The sequence below is a fragment of the Camponotus vicinus genome, unplaced genomic scaffold, assembly GCF_025532165.1.
Source record: "Camponotus vicinus isolate PSW18456_S1 unplaced genomic scaffold, iyCamVici1.0 SCAF_4, whole genome shotgun sequence".
Taxonomy (NCBI): Eukaryota; Metazoa; Arthropoda; class Insecta; order Hymenoptera; family Formicidae; genus Camponotus; species Camponotus vicinus.
In genome coordinates this window covers 21,003,669-21,021,551 of record NW_028141976.1, presented here as the reverse complement: position 1 = coordinate 21,021,551, position 17,883 = coordinate 21,003,669, and the positions used below count along the sequence as shown (strand labels likewise).

Sequence of the window (17,883 nt, the reverse complement as noted above, 5' to 3'; positions counted from 1 at the left end):
TATCGATCGGTGCCAAGGATCACGCTTGATTTAACGCGGCCGAACGCGTCCCGATGGATCGATAGCGGGGTAATCTAGCAGGACACACAAGGATCGGGACCTTTACAGGTCCAATTAACAAACAAACCAATTTAATTAGCATTATCAATGCAATTTCCGCACTGGCATCGGAACTAATATTGGAGGCGGCGGAATCCGCCGATGTACGTACGTAATGTACACGATATTGGTTCGAGCGAGAGGCGACGACGAACGGACGGGGCATGTAGTAATTCTGTAATATTGTGGGTGACGGTGGTTAGCCTTAGGGGATGGGCAAACAATGACATCCAACCTACGCGACTCGATTGCTACGTCGCACCGCCACCGCGTTGGCGTTGAATAACGATAACGTAAATACATCATATAATTATTTGCTCGGTGTTTTGCAAATTGCATACGCTACAAAAGCTCGCGAAAGCAAAAAAAGCAGTATTACATTCAACATAGATGAGTGCTGTTAATCGTAATTAAATCCATCTTTGATCGGATCGACAAAGCTATCATATGTTCATTGTGTATGTCGCATTAATGTTATATATCGCATAAATGAGAGAATATGGATCTAATTGTGATGTTAAACTAGCGTTCTCGGAACTACGTATATAAATAATAGACGATGATGAGGATGTATTGTATGAAAGCATGTTACACGTATCAATGTATGGAACATAATGTTTATTATATAGAATATCGTATGCATTCTCTCTCGTATCTCTACTCAACGTTATGATATTAGACGGGTTTATGCAGAAATTTCATAAGTTATTACAACGTCCATAGAAATTATTCAACGATGTAAAATGGCCATTAACTTCTACCGAATACTTAATCAGCTTTTACTGCGAGGATAATTTAAATATGTAGACACACGTTTATATAAAAGCGAAAGCCGCTCGTTGATCGAAAAAGTGAGTATTATGAAGCTGGAAACACACCATGCCGTGCACGGTAAATCTCACACATTCAAAATACGAGCTACCATTTATAATTATAGGAAATCGTTAAGCCATTATTATTTATTTATTTATCGACCAAGTCGTTAATGGATCAATAGCATTTCATTTTTCCTATTTTATCGCGATCCATAGAACGCGAGCATTAAAACGCATATGTGCGCGTGTGTCACACACATTGCCGGAAATGGGTGCGGTAGCGGCGCCGTAATACAGTCCAAACATTTGCGTTGTTTCATACTGTCCCTCATATTTGTCAGGAACTATCGTTAAACGACAACGTCTAACTCATTTACTGTGTATTAAGTCACACAGTTTCACATAATGATTCATTAAGGGGATTCTATTACTCTCTAAGCATTAATTTCAACATCGTTCTTTTCAGGATAAAATATATGCACACACACACACATGCATGACTATAATAATAATTAAAACAAGATATTATTACACAAAAATCGCGATTTGAATTCTGTGAAAGATATAAGATTTTAAATTTCATTGAAAATAATTTGTAGAGAAGAGAATATAAAAGAGAAGATGCAAATTCAATACTGCCTTTAAAAAACGAGAGAGATGCGTGTGACATTTCACTGGAATAAACTAATTTTACTTGGCCGTTTCGCGCATTCATTGAACATATTCAGAGATTTGATCAAATTTTTTACCCATATAAAAGGACGGGCCATGGAGCCTCGACTGCCATTTTAATTTCCTTTCATTCTGTAGATTTGTTGCGGATTCTCTTTTGTTCTCGCGCTAGCTACCTATGTAATACATATTTTAGCGTACATTATTCTATATTTTTATTTGTAGATAGAATGTATCAATTGACTAGAAAATTATTGTATATTACGAATCGAATCACTATGTGTCATGTGTCATGATATTTTTTTCATTTGCAAAATCAATCGAAATATAAAAATGATCTATTAAATAAAAATTATATTTCTGCTTGAATCGTAGATCATTACTTAATTCAGGCCACCGCGTTAGATTATCCTTGGTAGATTATATATTCTCTTATAATAGCGAATAAGGTCGAGAATAGACGGTTAAACGACACGATCCAAGGATTTCAATATTCACACTGCGGTTAAAGATCGGGACTAATCCAAATGCGATCAAATGCATCACGTAGGAGAAATCGCTATGCAGGAACTAGAAACGTAAATGTTTGTCTGGGACTTTACACATAGGGTTGCATTCGCCTTGAGCGTCGAAAAGGGTAGATGTCTAAGATTGTGCGTGGCAACTAATATATAATCTCAATGTCGTCCGATCAAACGAGAAGGATAACTTGTAGCCGATTAAATCCAGTGAAGTCACGCGCGATAAGACTGACACGTGCAATTGAATAGCAAGCAGTTGCATGATACATCGTAATGAAAAAAAAATTACCATCGTACAAGCTTCATAAAAAAACTACGCGTATTATCGCAATGACAATGTAAACGTTAATAATTCTCATCGAGTAATCTTCACGAAATAATCCTGTTTTGAAGTTTGTCTTTGTCGGAGCGGCTAATAGTTTACAATCTCGCGTTTCCAAATTGCAAACCATCGTAAATAAGCACGCTTATCTCGTCAAGTGTCGTCGCCAAGCTCAGTGCGCTTCACATTTCTGTGCGAATTATTGCATCGTCAAACCGAGTTTGCCCGCTTGTTAAGACGGGCATAGCGGCTCCGAGGATAGCAACGGCGGCGTCGCGTCGTATCGCGAATATGCCCGAGTACCAATGATAATGATTTTCGCTGGGAACTTGTACGAACGCTAAGTGGAGCAGATTAAGATATTGACGAGCGTCGCAGCGACATATATATATATTTATACCGTCTCGTCGTATATTATTCATGCGTTTTTTTTCCATTTGCACCGCGTCGCGTCGTTTCCGCGAATGTCAGAACGCGTCAGGAGGAAACGCGAGCGAAATTTCCTTTCGCGAAAGCGGGACGCGCGAGCAAATAACGGTTTCTTCGCCCTGTCATGTAGACAAGATATTAAGTTGTTGAGATGAAAGTTGAGAGAGCTTTATAGAGACCCGTAAGACTCATCAATTTCCCGGTATTTCCGATCGGTCAATCCTGCAGAGACAGCAACATCATTGCGCGCAATCCCATTGACGGTGAAGAATGAAAACTCCGTTTAACAATATCGCTTATTCAGGCGCGTCGGCACCGGTGCAGACTTTCTTCACCCATGGCGAGATGATCGATTGCATTCGCGCGCACAGGTCCCGCAGTCAAAACTGCACCCGTACTGGGGCGATCAATATACCGTGGCCATCCGTGTGTTTTTCGTATTCCGCGTGACTTCCCGCGGAATAATCTCTCTTGAAAACAACAGCGGCGTTAAAGTTGACGATGCAACGAGCGATTGACAGCGCGCGCTACAATCATTCGTATTCCCCTTGATTACCTCCGCTCTTGATTACATCATAAAACGCGACTAAGTCTGCAGTTATCTCAAGGTTGTATAATTTCGGTGATATACATGCATCAAATGCGTGTTTCGCGAGATCGATGTTATGTACGCGTTATTTTCTGTTTTACGTATGTCGCGCGAATAAAAGTTCCTGATTATTTATTTATAAAAAAGCATAATTTTATTGAAGAACTTGCTTATACGATTTCACCTCGTTATACGAAAACTTTTCGCGATCCTGCATGAAAAAGGATATAGGTAATATCGGGGCAACACGAGTAACAGCTGCAACGACGCGGCGCGTTAGCCGCAATAATTTCCATTTCGCGCGATTATTCGCGAATTGTTCACCCTGGCCGCGCGCGCGCGCATGCACGATAACGACGGAAGAGTTTCTTGTCGACGACGGGCGCGGCGGCTGTGTGGCCCTATTTGTTACCATTTGGTTCGTAACGCTCTGACAAGGCATAAATTTTCCTTTCATCCGATACGTCAGCTAGCGGGTCGCTATGCGCGCGTGGTAACGCGTGCGAGACCGTGCGTGCGTGACTAACCATGCCACCAGATATATCTCGACCACCGCGAGAAAAGGTAGGAGCGGTGTGGTATGAAAACGAGACAGAGAGAGAGAGAGAAGGAGAGAGAGAGGCATGCAACAAATTGCCAATCTCAACCGCGTTAACCAACTGCTAAGGATCTACCTGAGATCTTGCACCAACATTTCTCCCCGCAACAATTTTGCTATTTCAGACACTTGATGTTTCGACTATTTCACTTGCCATAAAAATCTAAAATAATATCGAATTATAAATTTTTTATTACGACACAGATATCGATGGCTATTAATATCAAACTGGAAAATTTCACTGCTGACTTTAATTAGGTATTTTATAATCCAGACTTTATCGATTATTCACATATTGATTTTTGATATCTCTTTTCTTTCACGGTGAACATTTCACTGATACTTTTAGATAACACATTTTATTTAGATGTATATATATATTTTCACTTACTTTTTATAATATATTGTACATTCATACATATTATTTCTTATAAGAATAATTATACATTATTATATATATATATATATATATATATATATATATATTTGTTAATTATGAGATTTAATGTGGTTATCATATTTAAACTTTATTCTCGTAAATTAACATATATATATTGTATATATATTTAACCAAGAACATTTTTGTACAAATTCGTCCAAAAGTTTATTCTATTTTGCAATAAACCTTTCTCCATTTTTAACTCTTGATTAATATTCATATAGTTATCTTCTTTACCTTTGGGTTCCCAGTTAACAGTTACATACTCATTCAAATTTGATGTAGGATTCCTGAAAATATCAACAATTAGCTTTCTGATTTTATACCCGCGATTATGTTCAAATTAATTTAGTAAACCAAAAGATTATTCAATCACTAACCCGTCTTTTGCAAAATTTGCCAGTAATGTGGTAAAAATACGCATCATCTTCTCCGCAGGCGAACCGGGTTGTGGCACATTTTTCAAAGCATCCGAATAAAACTCATATGTCATATCGTCACCATGAGCAACGCCTATGTTGAATAAAACAACAATTATGAATAAACAGAATTAATTAAATTAAATTTACTTACACTGCAGTATTGCGATATGTAATGTAATGAATTGTGATATATGTAGGAGCGAATATAATCTTTTTACAGCATGGAAGTTGTAACTCACCATCCTCTACTTGAAACATAGTTTTCATCATACCGAATGGAGCTTCGTAAGAAAATATATATTCGTAAATTGGAGCCGAAATTCGGGAGCTTAATATATCTAAACTGAGTGCGGTTGCGGCGTCAAACATGATGTCGTCCAACATCTAAAATGCACAAACAGCATTAATATGTACGTCATTAAACTTGAGGAAGGTGGCTGTTTGCACAAATTTTAACGATAGCGGAACCATATTAACGTTAAGTACTCACCATCATGAACTCTTTCGTCGTTTCCGTGGAGATCGACTTATCCCTGAAGTAAAAGCTCTTCAGGCTTTCACCCAATTCGTTCTTCTGCCCGGCATCGGTTACGTTCAAGTCGACCGGCAGAAAGTTCTCGAAATGCTCATTCATCTGATCAATATTGCCAAGCATCACTGGAAACAGATATTATCGTTTACATGATGCCGAGCACGATGTAACTGTCGTGTAATATCACGTTGGTGATTACTCTGCACGAAGAAAGCGGACTCATCGGCCGTAATTCCAGCCATAACGGGCACGTTGGCAATTTTTCCGGATTTCAGAAGCGTCCAAGGATCGTCGGGCAGAAATATCTCTTGTCCTAGATCAACTTCAACCGATGGAAGGAACGCTGCGAAGCGGCCGTTCATAGTGTTCTGCAATGACATAATCGAATGATTACCGGCACTCAGTATTCATTAGTGTAATTAATGCCCGCGTTGACTACGTGCGTACCGTAAACTTAAATTAATGTAATACTACCTATCGTATAGGTACGCGTAACGAGAAATCTAACTTACATTTAGCGAGCGCAATATAACGTTTAATGAATGTTATAAGGAAATTACATACTTCGGTCTTCATTACTTCATTGCTAGCCGTAATTAATTCTTTCGGAGAAAATTCCGCGAGTCTAGAAACCAACTCGGCAGAATCATTCGTCTCAATGTCGAGCTTATCTCCCAATTTGAAGGCAAATTCCCTAGGATTGTAAGAAATTGCCCACGTATTCACCGCGCTTCCGCTCTGCTGAATGGCACCATTGAATAAACCTATAGCGCGATAAATTATACGTTATTTTCTATCGATATTTATGTAATAATTCAGAATTTATTGCGATTAATATATTTCACCGTCCGACATAGGAGACATCATATGAAACTGGACGGAACTTGCACCCGCGTCTTCGCCGAAAATCGTAACTCGATTAGGACAGCCGCCGAAATAATGTATATTGTCCTTGACCCATTTAAGGGCCATTACTTGATCCTTTAGTCCGGCGTTGCCAAGTGCATTTTTGTCACCAGTATTCAAGAATCCTATAAATCGATAATTCAATTCTTATGAATCTTGAATATTTTAAAAGATACAAAAAATTACTTAAACGTAGTTCGATTAATGCATAAATGTTTTATAACATCACTTACCAATTGGACCGAGTCTATAATTAAGCGTTACAAGAATAACATCTTGCTCGATTAAAAAGTCAGGGCCATACAAGAGATCGTCTCCGAGACCACTGTTAAAACCACCGCCATGGAACCATACCATAACGGCTTTACGAGCATCTTTGTCCAACACCGGTGTATAAACATTAAGATACAGACAATCCTCTTCGCCAATCATGTCTTGTTTTATCATACAGAAGAATGGACAAGTCGAACGATGATAAGTTGCGTCATACGTGCCTTCCCAACCATCAGCTGATTCCGGCATCTTAAAAATTTAAAGCTCGAAATATGAATTTATTAATAATCATGGATATACAAGCCTTTCCCAATATTTCGAATCGCATTTTAAATATAGAAACATAATTTACTGAAATATATATATGTGTGTGTGTGTGTGTGTGTGTGTGTGTGTGTGTGTGTGTGTGTGTGTGTATGCAGGTAATTTTATAATTAACTTACCTGGAATTTATGAATACCGACATTCGGTTTTGCGTAGGGTATTCCTTTGAAACTATAGTACGGTTTGTTCTGTAAAACGGTATTGGCTTTTAGACCCTTTAAAAATCCCTGAGGAATTTCTAATTGAATATTCTGCTCGGCAATGGTCCATGCGACCATAAACGCACAAAACACGAACTTGTCAAACCACATTTTAACACTGTAGAATGATTGTTTTGTTGTCCACCTTTTATAACGTCGAAATACATGTTGCTGATCAAAAGAATAGATTATAGCGCGCACTATATTTACGCAATCACTACTCAGAGAATATAATAGCGTGAGCTTATGTGTAGCAATTTACGAGATGCCTTTATAATCTCGCGTGTCAACTATAATCGTAATATCGAGTCAAATAAAATCGTCAGGTCAGGATTTCCTCAATTTGTCTTCAACCTCGATACATAATTTTCATTACGGACTCATATATGCTTTCTGAAATTTATTGTAATTTGCAATGTAAGGTACAAATTGCACGGCTTTTAAAGAATTATAGATAAAGGAGTAAATTGTTCTTTATTGTTGTTTTCTGCAATTAGCTGCATAGATATATAAGTACGACACTTAGTAATTTTCTTTATTTATAAATAGTCTTATCATATTTATTGTCATTAATTCTAAGTAGCTATTATACAATATTATATTTCATTAAACAATATGATTCTCTTTTGCATTTCAAGAAGTATAGGAAAATTTTGATGAATCATCATTAATTATCATGAACCACTCTATCATTATGAATCAGCAAATTCGAAATTTTCCATACAATAACACTTTTGCACTTATCCATTAAGTCTGTTTACTTGTCTATTATCATAAATGCATAAATCTTATAAATTATAAATAGTTTTACAATAATTTTACATTTTAGTTATTTTAAGCATGATTGTGAATGAATTTCGATGAGCGATAACATTATATAATAATATTATGTTTGAATATGTCTCAGAAATACTGAGAGAATCGCAATATTATTGCTATGGCGAAAAATTTCAAATAGAATTTCAAGGCAAAGCATACAAAATGCACTCAGGAAATGAATGAATTCTCTATAACTTACTTTTATCGTAAATAGAATGGCAGATACAGAAATGAGGCGAAATATATATAACGTTGCACAAAATAAGAATTTGAATAGTATGCCACAATAACTAACATTATATACTTGATGTAAATTTTACGAGTCAAATAGTAATTTAAATCGAATTAAAAGGAAGGAATATTGTGGATACTTTGAATCAATGGTCAAATTTATGTATAATTAAAATTTGCGACAGCAGACACAATATATGTCAATTAAGACACTGAAAATATTATCTTATTTTGAGATTGTTTTTAAAATGGAAAAAACCTTTTCCATTGAAAAATTCAGTAACATGAGGATATTTTATTTCTAATGTTTAATCAAGAATAAAGCACCGTCTGTCGCGCGATAAATCAGCAAATGGCGTCGACGCAATTGAAAAAAAATATGAAATCGGAGTAAATCTCGTGCGCGTGATTTTCCGCTTTAACGAACGATCCGACGGTTTCCTCTGACAATCTGTTCGCCGGGGAGAAGAAAGATACGTTCCGTGAGCTATTGCAGAGCCGTCCACCCGGCGTTCCCCCGAGTGAACTTCAGTCTGTTTCGAGCGTGCCATCGAATTTTTCAAACTTCAACGTGATTTTCCATGAAGAGTTCCTCCGTCGACATCGACAATTCTCTTGAAAAAGCGACGGAGCGTTGCTTTATCATAAACGCAGCATCGCATTCAGATTCAACTAATGCAAAACAGCTGATACACACACGGTAGATACTCGATTCACTATTTTTTTCAACTATTTTAACCATTTATTATCTTTTTTTCTTTAAATAAAGTACTGTATAAAAGCATTTATATATTCGTCGATCCGAGAAAAGTGAGTATAGAAATAAATTAGTTTTACATATATTCAAACGAAGTAGATTCATAGGATTTGTAGTAAGGACGAGGACGAGCCGGAGTCGATAAGCAGTTTTATACAATAACAAGGTACCAACTTTAAGTATGCTTCCAATTTTTTCCCTAAATAGAATATCCGCTTACAGCAAGCTGCTTTCAATGGTTGTCGCTAGCCAAAAGACAAAAGGGTAGACATGGGACACTTGCGAAATATGACCACTTTGTCCACGCCCTGGCATCGACGGCTCTCGCTTCTACGCGTTTTCCACCTGAGAAACTTATGGCTCAGTTTCACGTTTCAAAGCAACTTTCAAGTCGAATTTTAATCAACATGCTAATTTTCAAGAAACAAGCGATGTGTGAAGGTAGCAGTTTGAGGAGAACGTTAATGCCAGCATCCGTCTCGAGTTGGCCAACTTAATCCTAGTCTATAGATAAAGATATAACAAAAACTTAAAATATACCATACTTCATCTCTTTTATGTATAATAAGATGAAACGCGTATAATGGCACATTTTTTTTATCGTTGACTGCTTCAAAGAAAAGAGTATTATTCATCTTTCAATTATATAATCAACACACATATGTATAAAATAAATTTGAAAAATTTTTTCTGGATTCATATTACTAACTTTATTTTGCATTCCACAAGACACAAACAGCTTATGAGAAAAAAACGTAATAAATTAATAAACAATAATTTTTTATCACAATATATGCGAGTGATTAAATGCTTAATCGTGCAGACGCGGTTGTACGGTTTGCGAAGCGTATCGCGAAAGTAATAAAAGAGACCCGCACGCGAATTTATGAACGTACGGGCGGACAGTCGTGAGCCGTTTAACCGATCGTTGTATGCTCGAATTACGAGTCACTGACACCGGAAAAATTTCGGATAATACGAAAACAACGCGACAACCGGGCGACCAAATGCCAAACACCGATGCACGAGTGGAATGAAACATTTTTTTTTGTTGCCGCTGCACACACTCTGTCACCATCGCGCGCCATCGACATCATCGCCTCTCCCCTGATGGTTCCAGCGGACTCGAACGGAGGACAAAGCACACGCGTATTTGACACATTTCCGTCGTACGAAAAGCATGTCGAGAGCATATTTTTACATTTTTTCTTCCGACGACCAATTCAACGAGCCGCCGTCATTCAAGTGTGCCATCATCTCTCTCGAGCTTTTCACTTTGTTTTGACCGTTAATTCTTTTGCTCTTTTCCTCTCGCGCTATATCTAGCACTATTTCTCCGTCCATCTTTCTCATCTTCTCTATCTCATTTCACTAGCTCGCTACTTTCATTCTCCTCCTCTCCTCTTTCTCTGTATCCATTTGTCCTTTCGGGCCGCTTCATTCCCCGCGCACTTGCTCTCTCGCACTGTCATTCCATTTTACGCATTTCGTTCGCCCGCAAACAATGTTGCGGCCGCCCTCGTGCCTACGTGCTGTTTTCACTGAATAAATTTAATTTAAATTTTCCTGTCGTTCGGGGAACGTTTATTAAGTAAATATATCACGTGGGAGGGGGAGAGAACAGAACGTTGTACACATTGATATTTTCCGCGGAACTTACACCACCAGAACCGCGAGATACATCGTATTGCATCCTACCATTGCCGTCATGGACGCATACATATGTCCATGATGCACGCACGGAATAACCAGCGAAATGCGAGTTCATGTTTACAGGATTAATTTATTAAGTTTCGCGCGCGAACCCTTTTATCCATCGTTTCATCGCCCCTAGTCGAGAATCGTATGGTATGCGAATTGGAAAATGTAGTTTTGCGTTTTGCTGTGGAATTATATTAAAGCGTATACTGTTTGTAACGCGAAACGCAATATAGTGGATGACATATGATTTTAAGGATCGGAAATCCCTCGGACGAGTTGAAATTAAAATTTTTTTGGAATGTCGATATATATATCATATTTATATCCATAAACATGCAATAATTGGTAAAAATAGATCTTGTTAGTGAAATGCAGAAAGTCGAATATTATTCGGGCAAATATAATACAATTGTGATTTTTAATTATATACACACATAGGCAGTGTAAATGCGTTGGCTTACGCAATAATATAATATTGTCATTTTAGATTGACGCGTTGAATAGATTATAATATAAAAATAAAGATCGAGAGAGGAAAAATATAATATTATCAAATATATGATATTTACAGGTAGAAAATATTTAGAAAATAGTTAACCACGCAAAATCTTTTTATCCACCTCGATTCATATCGAAAGTTACTTGTAAAGAGAGAATTTTGCGTAATATGAACTCTTAATGAAACTCTTACAATGATTTATATGATTGTTTTTCGAGATAGATATATAAAAATTTATCTTTTTACATTTTTCCGCACACATACATACATGGAGGATTGAAAATAAAATAAAATTTTATCCTAGTTGTGTCGAACAAGCGCACCTTTTTGTATTTGAGCAAGATCATACATAGAGAATCTATAAATACGCCGATTAAAGCGCAGTTACGTGTTACATGTGTGTTTACTGACATGCGCCAATATTTTTTAGAAATTGTCTTTCAACCGTAGTAAAATGTGAAAAACATTTATTTTGTCTTGTTTTTATGTCCCGCCATCGCTCGAATATTTTTTGCCGGCCTTTTACTGCGAAAATTAGTATCTGTATTAAGAACGACACACTGTGCATCGCGCTGTCGCTTTAACTACAGAATGACGAGGCACATTTACAATTCCCCTTGTAATAACACCATGGATGCTACGACAAAAATTCAAGCTTAAATCCATCGACATGTACAATTTTATCTAATTACTTTGTATCTAGGAATAAGAATATCGAGCTGATAAGAAAAATAAAAAAAAATAGACGCAGCAAGATGCGACAAAAGGAATTGCCATTGTTCATGGCGTTAAGTAGATAATGGTAAAATATTAAAGTAAAATAGCAAGCAGAAAGTCTGTTGGATTAAACTATCGTTCAGTTGGGATTAAACCATAGCGTAGCGTACCTTTAACCACGATGAGAGTAAAGCACTTCTAGCGGCGGTCCAGACCTTTTGATTTGAATGTAAGAGCGATTTTCCGTGCGAGGAGCTTGAAAATGTAAAAGCCAACCGTCCAAGATTCCTGGTGTGATGCGGAAGAAAGTGGTAGATAGAGAAACAGTTAGAGAAAGAGAGAGAGAGAAAGGGGTGGAAAAAGAGGAGAAGGAGAAGCAGAGGGATGGAGAAGACAACCAGAAGGGTTAGAATATCGCGACTCCGGTTCCGAGAAGAGGACGGAGTAACATAATTGCCTTTGCAAAGGAGGTCACAAATTCGCCATTCACAGTCGGTCAGTGAGGCTGAAAGTGTCCTTTCGAGCGTAAGGTTTTTAATACGAAGCAGAGAGAGTGCCGCTTCTGGTTTTGAAAGCATCTTTTGAAGACATCTCTCCCTCTCTTTCTCTCTCGTCCCTCTCCCTCTCTCTCTCTCTCTCTCCCTCTCTTTCTCTCTCGTCCCCCCCTCCCTCTCTCTCTCTCTCTCTTCAGTTCAGTCCCTTTCGATTTTTCTTCTCCTTGCACTCATGCGGCGCACCTTGCTGGCGTTGCGCGAACCCAAACCAAATCGCCTCTGGTGGAATATCGATTATCGATATTTATTGCCGTGCGGTCAGCATGCGTCGCCTATATATCCGACATTAGCTCGATCAAACGGCAAGATGTACGATTTTCGGAGCCAGTTGGACATCGTCGAGTGCATCGTCGGCTGATCGGAAGATGATTTTCACGTACTGATATCTAAGCTAATGGCGTTTAAGGACGGTATCGAACAATGCATGCGCGGACGCATTTATGCAACAATACGATATCGTTCGTTCCAGCTGCTTCCGCGACAACGCTATATCTGCTCTGCTTTGCATTTGGCGATAATAACGTCACGTGGTGTCAGAACTTCGTGTCGCATTGCCGGTTAAATCGGACATCGTGTTCGATGCATCGATGTTAGGAGAGAATGGCTTTCATAGAAGCAGACTATCTGCCATTATGAAAGAAATGGAAATTCTCAAAGAACCTAAGGCTGATGGTAAGCATATATATAGAGAGGTGTCGTAATCTTTAACATCGCCGTCGTTGATTACAGAACTTTCGACGTTGCTCGAGGCAACGTTACATCTCTTTATGGAAAGAACCGATTGAGATAGCAAACGAAGGAAGCTTATATGCAAAATTTCACAAAATTTAATGGAACACGTTTTTTATCGAAATATCGCCTTGATGCTTCGTCCTTATGCACCCTACGTCAAACAATGAGATATGAATGTTTACGACGCGACTTGTCGTAAGAACCGTAATTTACCGGTTGCATTTTGTAAAATGTCATACACCGCTGGAAACCATCTAAACCGTATGTCTTATGCGCCGTATTCTTTTTGCTCGTAAATGTAGATCGTCCCAGTGGTATCACTCGTCTTCCCTCAGGCTGTCACGGGAAACGTTTTGTCTAGCTATCGAATAATATGCGCGCGAAATGTGCCGAACATAATACCTGTGTAACGAAAACGTTTACAGAAAAAAAATGCGAGAAAGGTGATCGCGGCACTATATTCGATTTCAAGTTGTCTGTTCGCTTGAACATTCCGTTTTATCATCATACAACATGATTTTTACTTGTATCCGAGAAAGAGAAAGGAAGAGAAGGTTCTCAGAGAAAAGGAAGAGGAGCTCCATGCTTGTTACTTGTAAAGTTTTACCTTGATTTCTTCAGCAGTTTCTTGATGTCTAATGGGAGAGTTTCAAACTCAGTACTCATAATTGCATTACTTTAATCGATCATATAAATCGATTCTCACTCCGACGTGTCATTTTCAAAGAAACTGACGCGAAAGCTAGAGCGGAAAAGTGAAGAATGGAAACTTAAATCAAGTAAGTTTATAAAACAGTATAAAGTTTGTAAACCATGTAATAAAAGACGATATAAGTTTATAAAAGCAATATTGCACGTGCAGTGAACGTTCACAAAAAGGATCGCGTGTTAATCTTTGCATTTGCGTTACATGATTGAGTTTTAAGTGCTTCAAAATTTATACTATTAATCGTATTACGTTATAAAGTTTTTGAAGAATTCTTCGACGATATTCTTTATAATATCTTTTATAATAATAAAAGAATATAAGGGAGAAAAAAGCAGTTTCATCTTTTTCAATAGATATGCAAACGAGTAATACAGTCAAGAACTGTAGAAATAACGTCTTATAAGTTAGCGGTACAAAATGGGCGGAATCAATTATAATTGATATTTTTATTTGTTGCTCATTTGTTGTTAAAAAGTTGCCAAAGAAAAAAATTTGTTGCTCTGTAATTTAAAAAAAAAATCATTTTCCGCTAAAGGAAGATTAAGTTAGCGGAACAATATATATAACAACAAAATTATACGTAATAATAATATAAAAATTTGTTGCTAATTTGTTGCTAATTTGTTGCTCTTAAAATATTCAATTTGTTGCTTGCAAAATAAATTTAAACAGCGGAAAACTTTTCACAGCGAGCAAAGTTACAAGAGTAAACTATCAGAAAAAAATGTGTTGCTCGCTTAAATTTGGTATTGAGATATTATTTGAATTTGTTGCTCTCGAAATATCCAAGTTTCGAATTTGTTGCTCGCGCAATAAGTTTAAATAATGATGAGAAACCTTTCACAGCGCGCAAAGCTACAAGAGTAAACTACTAGAAAAAAATGTGTTGCTCGCTTAAATTTGGTATTGAGATATTATTTAAATTTGTTGCTCTCGAAATATCCAAGTTTCGAATTTGTTACTCGCGCCATAAGTTTAAATAATGATGAAAAACCTTTCACAGCGTGCAGAGCTACAAGAGTAAACTGTCAAAAATAAATTTGTTGCTCACTTAAATTTTATATTGGAATATAGGTTGAATTTGTTGCTTTCGAAATATGTAAGTTCCGAATTTGTTGCTTGCAAAATAAATTTAAATAATGATGAAAAACCTTTCATAGCGTGCAAAGTTACAAGAGTAAACTATCAGAAAAAAATTTGTTGCTCGCTTAAATTTGGTATTGGAATATAGGTTGAATTTGTTGCTTTCGAAATATCCAAGTTCCGAATTTGTTGGTTGCAAAATAAATTTAAAAAATAACGAAAAACCTTTCACAGCGTGCAAAGTTTAAATTACATCGAAAACATATTGACTGAATTTTTACTTAATATATTTGGCACAAGTATTCAAGGCCATATAAATCTTATTAATTGTTATTGTATCGTCATATACATATTCTTGTAATTTAATTTGTTTATTATTTATACTTATTGCAACAAATTCGAAACTTGGATATTTCGAGAGCAACAAATTCAACCTATATTCCAATACCAAATTTAAGGGAGCAACAAATTTATTTTTGATAGTTTACTCTTGTAGCTTTGCACGCTGTGAAAGGTTTTTCATCATTATTTAAATTTATTTTGCAAGCAACAAATTCGGAACTTGGATATTTCGAAAGCAACAAATTCAAACTATGTCTCAATATCAAATTTAAGCGAGCAACAAATTTTTTTCTAGTAGTTTACTCTTTTAGCTCTGCACGCTGTGAAAGGTTTTTTATCATTATTTAAATTTATTTTGCAAGCAACAAATTCGGAACTTGGATATTTCGAAAGCAACAAATTCAAACTATATCTCAATACCAAATTTAAGCGAGCAACAAATTTTTTTCTGATAGTTTACTCTTGTAACTTTGCTCGCTGTGAAAAGTTTTCCGCTATTGTTTAAATTTATTTTGCAAGCAACAAATTGAATATTTTAAGAGCAACAAATTAGCAACAAATTTTTATATTATTATTACGTATAATTTTGTTGTTATATATATTGTTCCGCTAACTTAATCTTCCTTTAGCGGAACATGATTTTTTTTAAAAAATTACAGAGCAACAAATTTTTTTCTTTGACAACTTTTTAGCAACAAATGAGCAACAAATAAAAATATCAATTATAATTGATTCCGCCCATTTTGTTCCGCTAACTTATAAGACGTGTAGAAATATTACAGGAAATGAAGAAGAGTTTACGAGGCTCAATGTCTGCAGAGATATAGTGCTATCTAGCATCAATCTAGATATTGTAAATTGCTTTTACAATAACAAAATAAGCACGTTGTTATTCATATGAAACGATAAAATTGTAAGATACATATCGTTCAATTTTTTCTCGAGTTTACATTAAATGAAAAATTGTTAAAAATGTAACTGGTTTTTAAATACATATGCGACTTTTTATTATTTTTTGTAGGGAAATTGTTAATTTTTATCTTGAATTTTATCGTAATAATTTTGATTTCTCTTTAATTGCCGAATAATTAAAACATATCTCGCGTATTTATATAATTTATTTTATATATATGAGAGAAAGGATTGCGAAGCATAATTGGAAAAACTTTAATGCGAAAAAGTATATCGTTCTATAACGTGGTTTCGTGTGAAAAATGTAAAATTGCTGTCCGAGAAGATATCCGAGTGGATCAGATTTACAGACGAAATCCGTATCTAGAGATATCTTTCCCTGGCGACGAGATTCGTGGACGAGGAACGGTACGCGCGAAAAATATACGCAGCACCACGTAGGGAAAATAAATTAGATGCCCTGAAAACGAATCGGGGAACTGAAGGCAGAATCAATTATCGAGGATCTCAGCATTCTCTAGAGACTATCTTTATATTCTAAAATCTCGATATGGAGATCTTATCTTTGCACAATTAGAGCGAATCAGATCATTTAAGAATGAGTTACTTAATTTCAGAAAATTATACTTGGACTAAAACTGTATTCTTTATAAGTATTTAAAACATTCAATATTTGTTATTTTAAGAATGAGAATATAGAATCGATTAATTAATTTATCTTTGTAACATTTCTTTTATTTCATGATCGTGAATGCAATATTACGCTTAATATATCATAAGAAATATCCGATTTGATCAAGGAATAATTTGAAGGACTACATTTCCAGAGAGAAGTCGAAATCTAGGTCGTCTATCTGCATTTGATATGTCACGTTTGACTGCAGAGTCTCGTACAATTGTAACCAGAGACAATTGTGATGTGGTGTCAAAGTGACACAAGTACAAAAGGACAAGCGAGGGTGAGTTTCCGTCTGTAACAGCATTCTTGTACGTGATATCGTGTTACAATCATCTATTGATTTGCTCAATGGTACAGATTACTCCTCATTTTGAATCGAAAATTATAATATTTTATGCAAGCTTACTCGTGTGAAAATCACGTCGCGGAACATTTTAATTTTGCGAAATTGGGTACATAATAAAATAAGTATATGGAAAATAAAAATTTCTATTCAATTTTCTATAATTACATTATGTACGAGAATTTTGTGATCTGCATACGTTCCTCACGCTAACATTTACCCGTGACTATACGTCGTTATCGGATAGACATCTCGTTTGCACGAGCTCGGTCGACGAACGGAAAGTAACATCGGTAAGCGACTAGAAACGCGCCAAGAGATAAAATCCCGTCGTAGCATGTGGACCTGACAGCTTCTTGTTCGTTTCATCGTTATAAATTTAAGATGCATCCGCATCTGCGCGAGCGGCGCGAAGAAGTAGGGCAGCAGTCGCGGTATCCCTTATCTGATTTTTGCGGGGGCAACGTCCATTTTATACCCTCGTATTTTCCGCCTTGACGTGGTAATCAGAAAGATCTATAGTTACATCGCCGCTGAAGTTCTATTCGATCTTATGTACGCTCTGCGATAAATAGACAGCCGAAGGCGATTACACACACTTTACCGTAATGAATTATCGTCGTATTCACGTTTATGCTATGGTTTCTGTGTGTACCATAATCAT

General features: G+C 36.5%; 2 protein-coding genes and 1 long non-coding RNA gene across 13 annotated transcripts in view; 1 reads left to right on the top strand and 2 right to left on the bottom strand.

Annotated features, from left to right (window-relative positions):
- The window catches only part of LOC145971141 (uncharacterized), a 239,991-nt gene that overhangs the window by 169,951 nt on the left and 52,157 nt on the right, over positions 1-17,883 (top strand). The gene's annotated exons all lie outside the window — the stretch shown is intronic.
- Ten-a (Teneurin-a transmembrane protein) overlaps positions 1-17,883 on the bottom strand; it is a 448,925-nt gene that overhangs the window by 379,814 nt on the left and 51,228 nt on the right. The window lies entirely within an intron of this gene.
- Positions 4,527-7,271, bottom strand: LOC145970011 (esterase FE4). Its single transcript, XM_083096367.1, has 9 exons — positions 7,061-7,271; positions 6,578-6,866; positions 6,284-6,469; positions 6,003-6,202; positions 5,638-5,806; positions 5,397-5,563; positions 5,146-5,290; positions 4,865-4,997; positions 4,527-4,774 (listed from the first exon to the last, which is right to left on the bottom strand). The coding sequence occupies exons 1-9, from the start codon at positions 7,250-7,252 to the stop codon at positions 4,612-4,614; spliced, it is 1,644 nt and encodes a 547-aa protein (XP_082952493.1). The 5' UTR covers positions 7,253-7,271; the 3' UTR covers positions 4,527-4,611.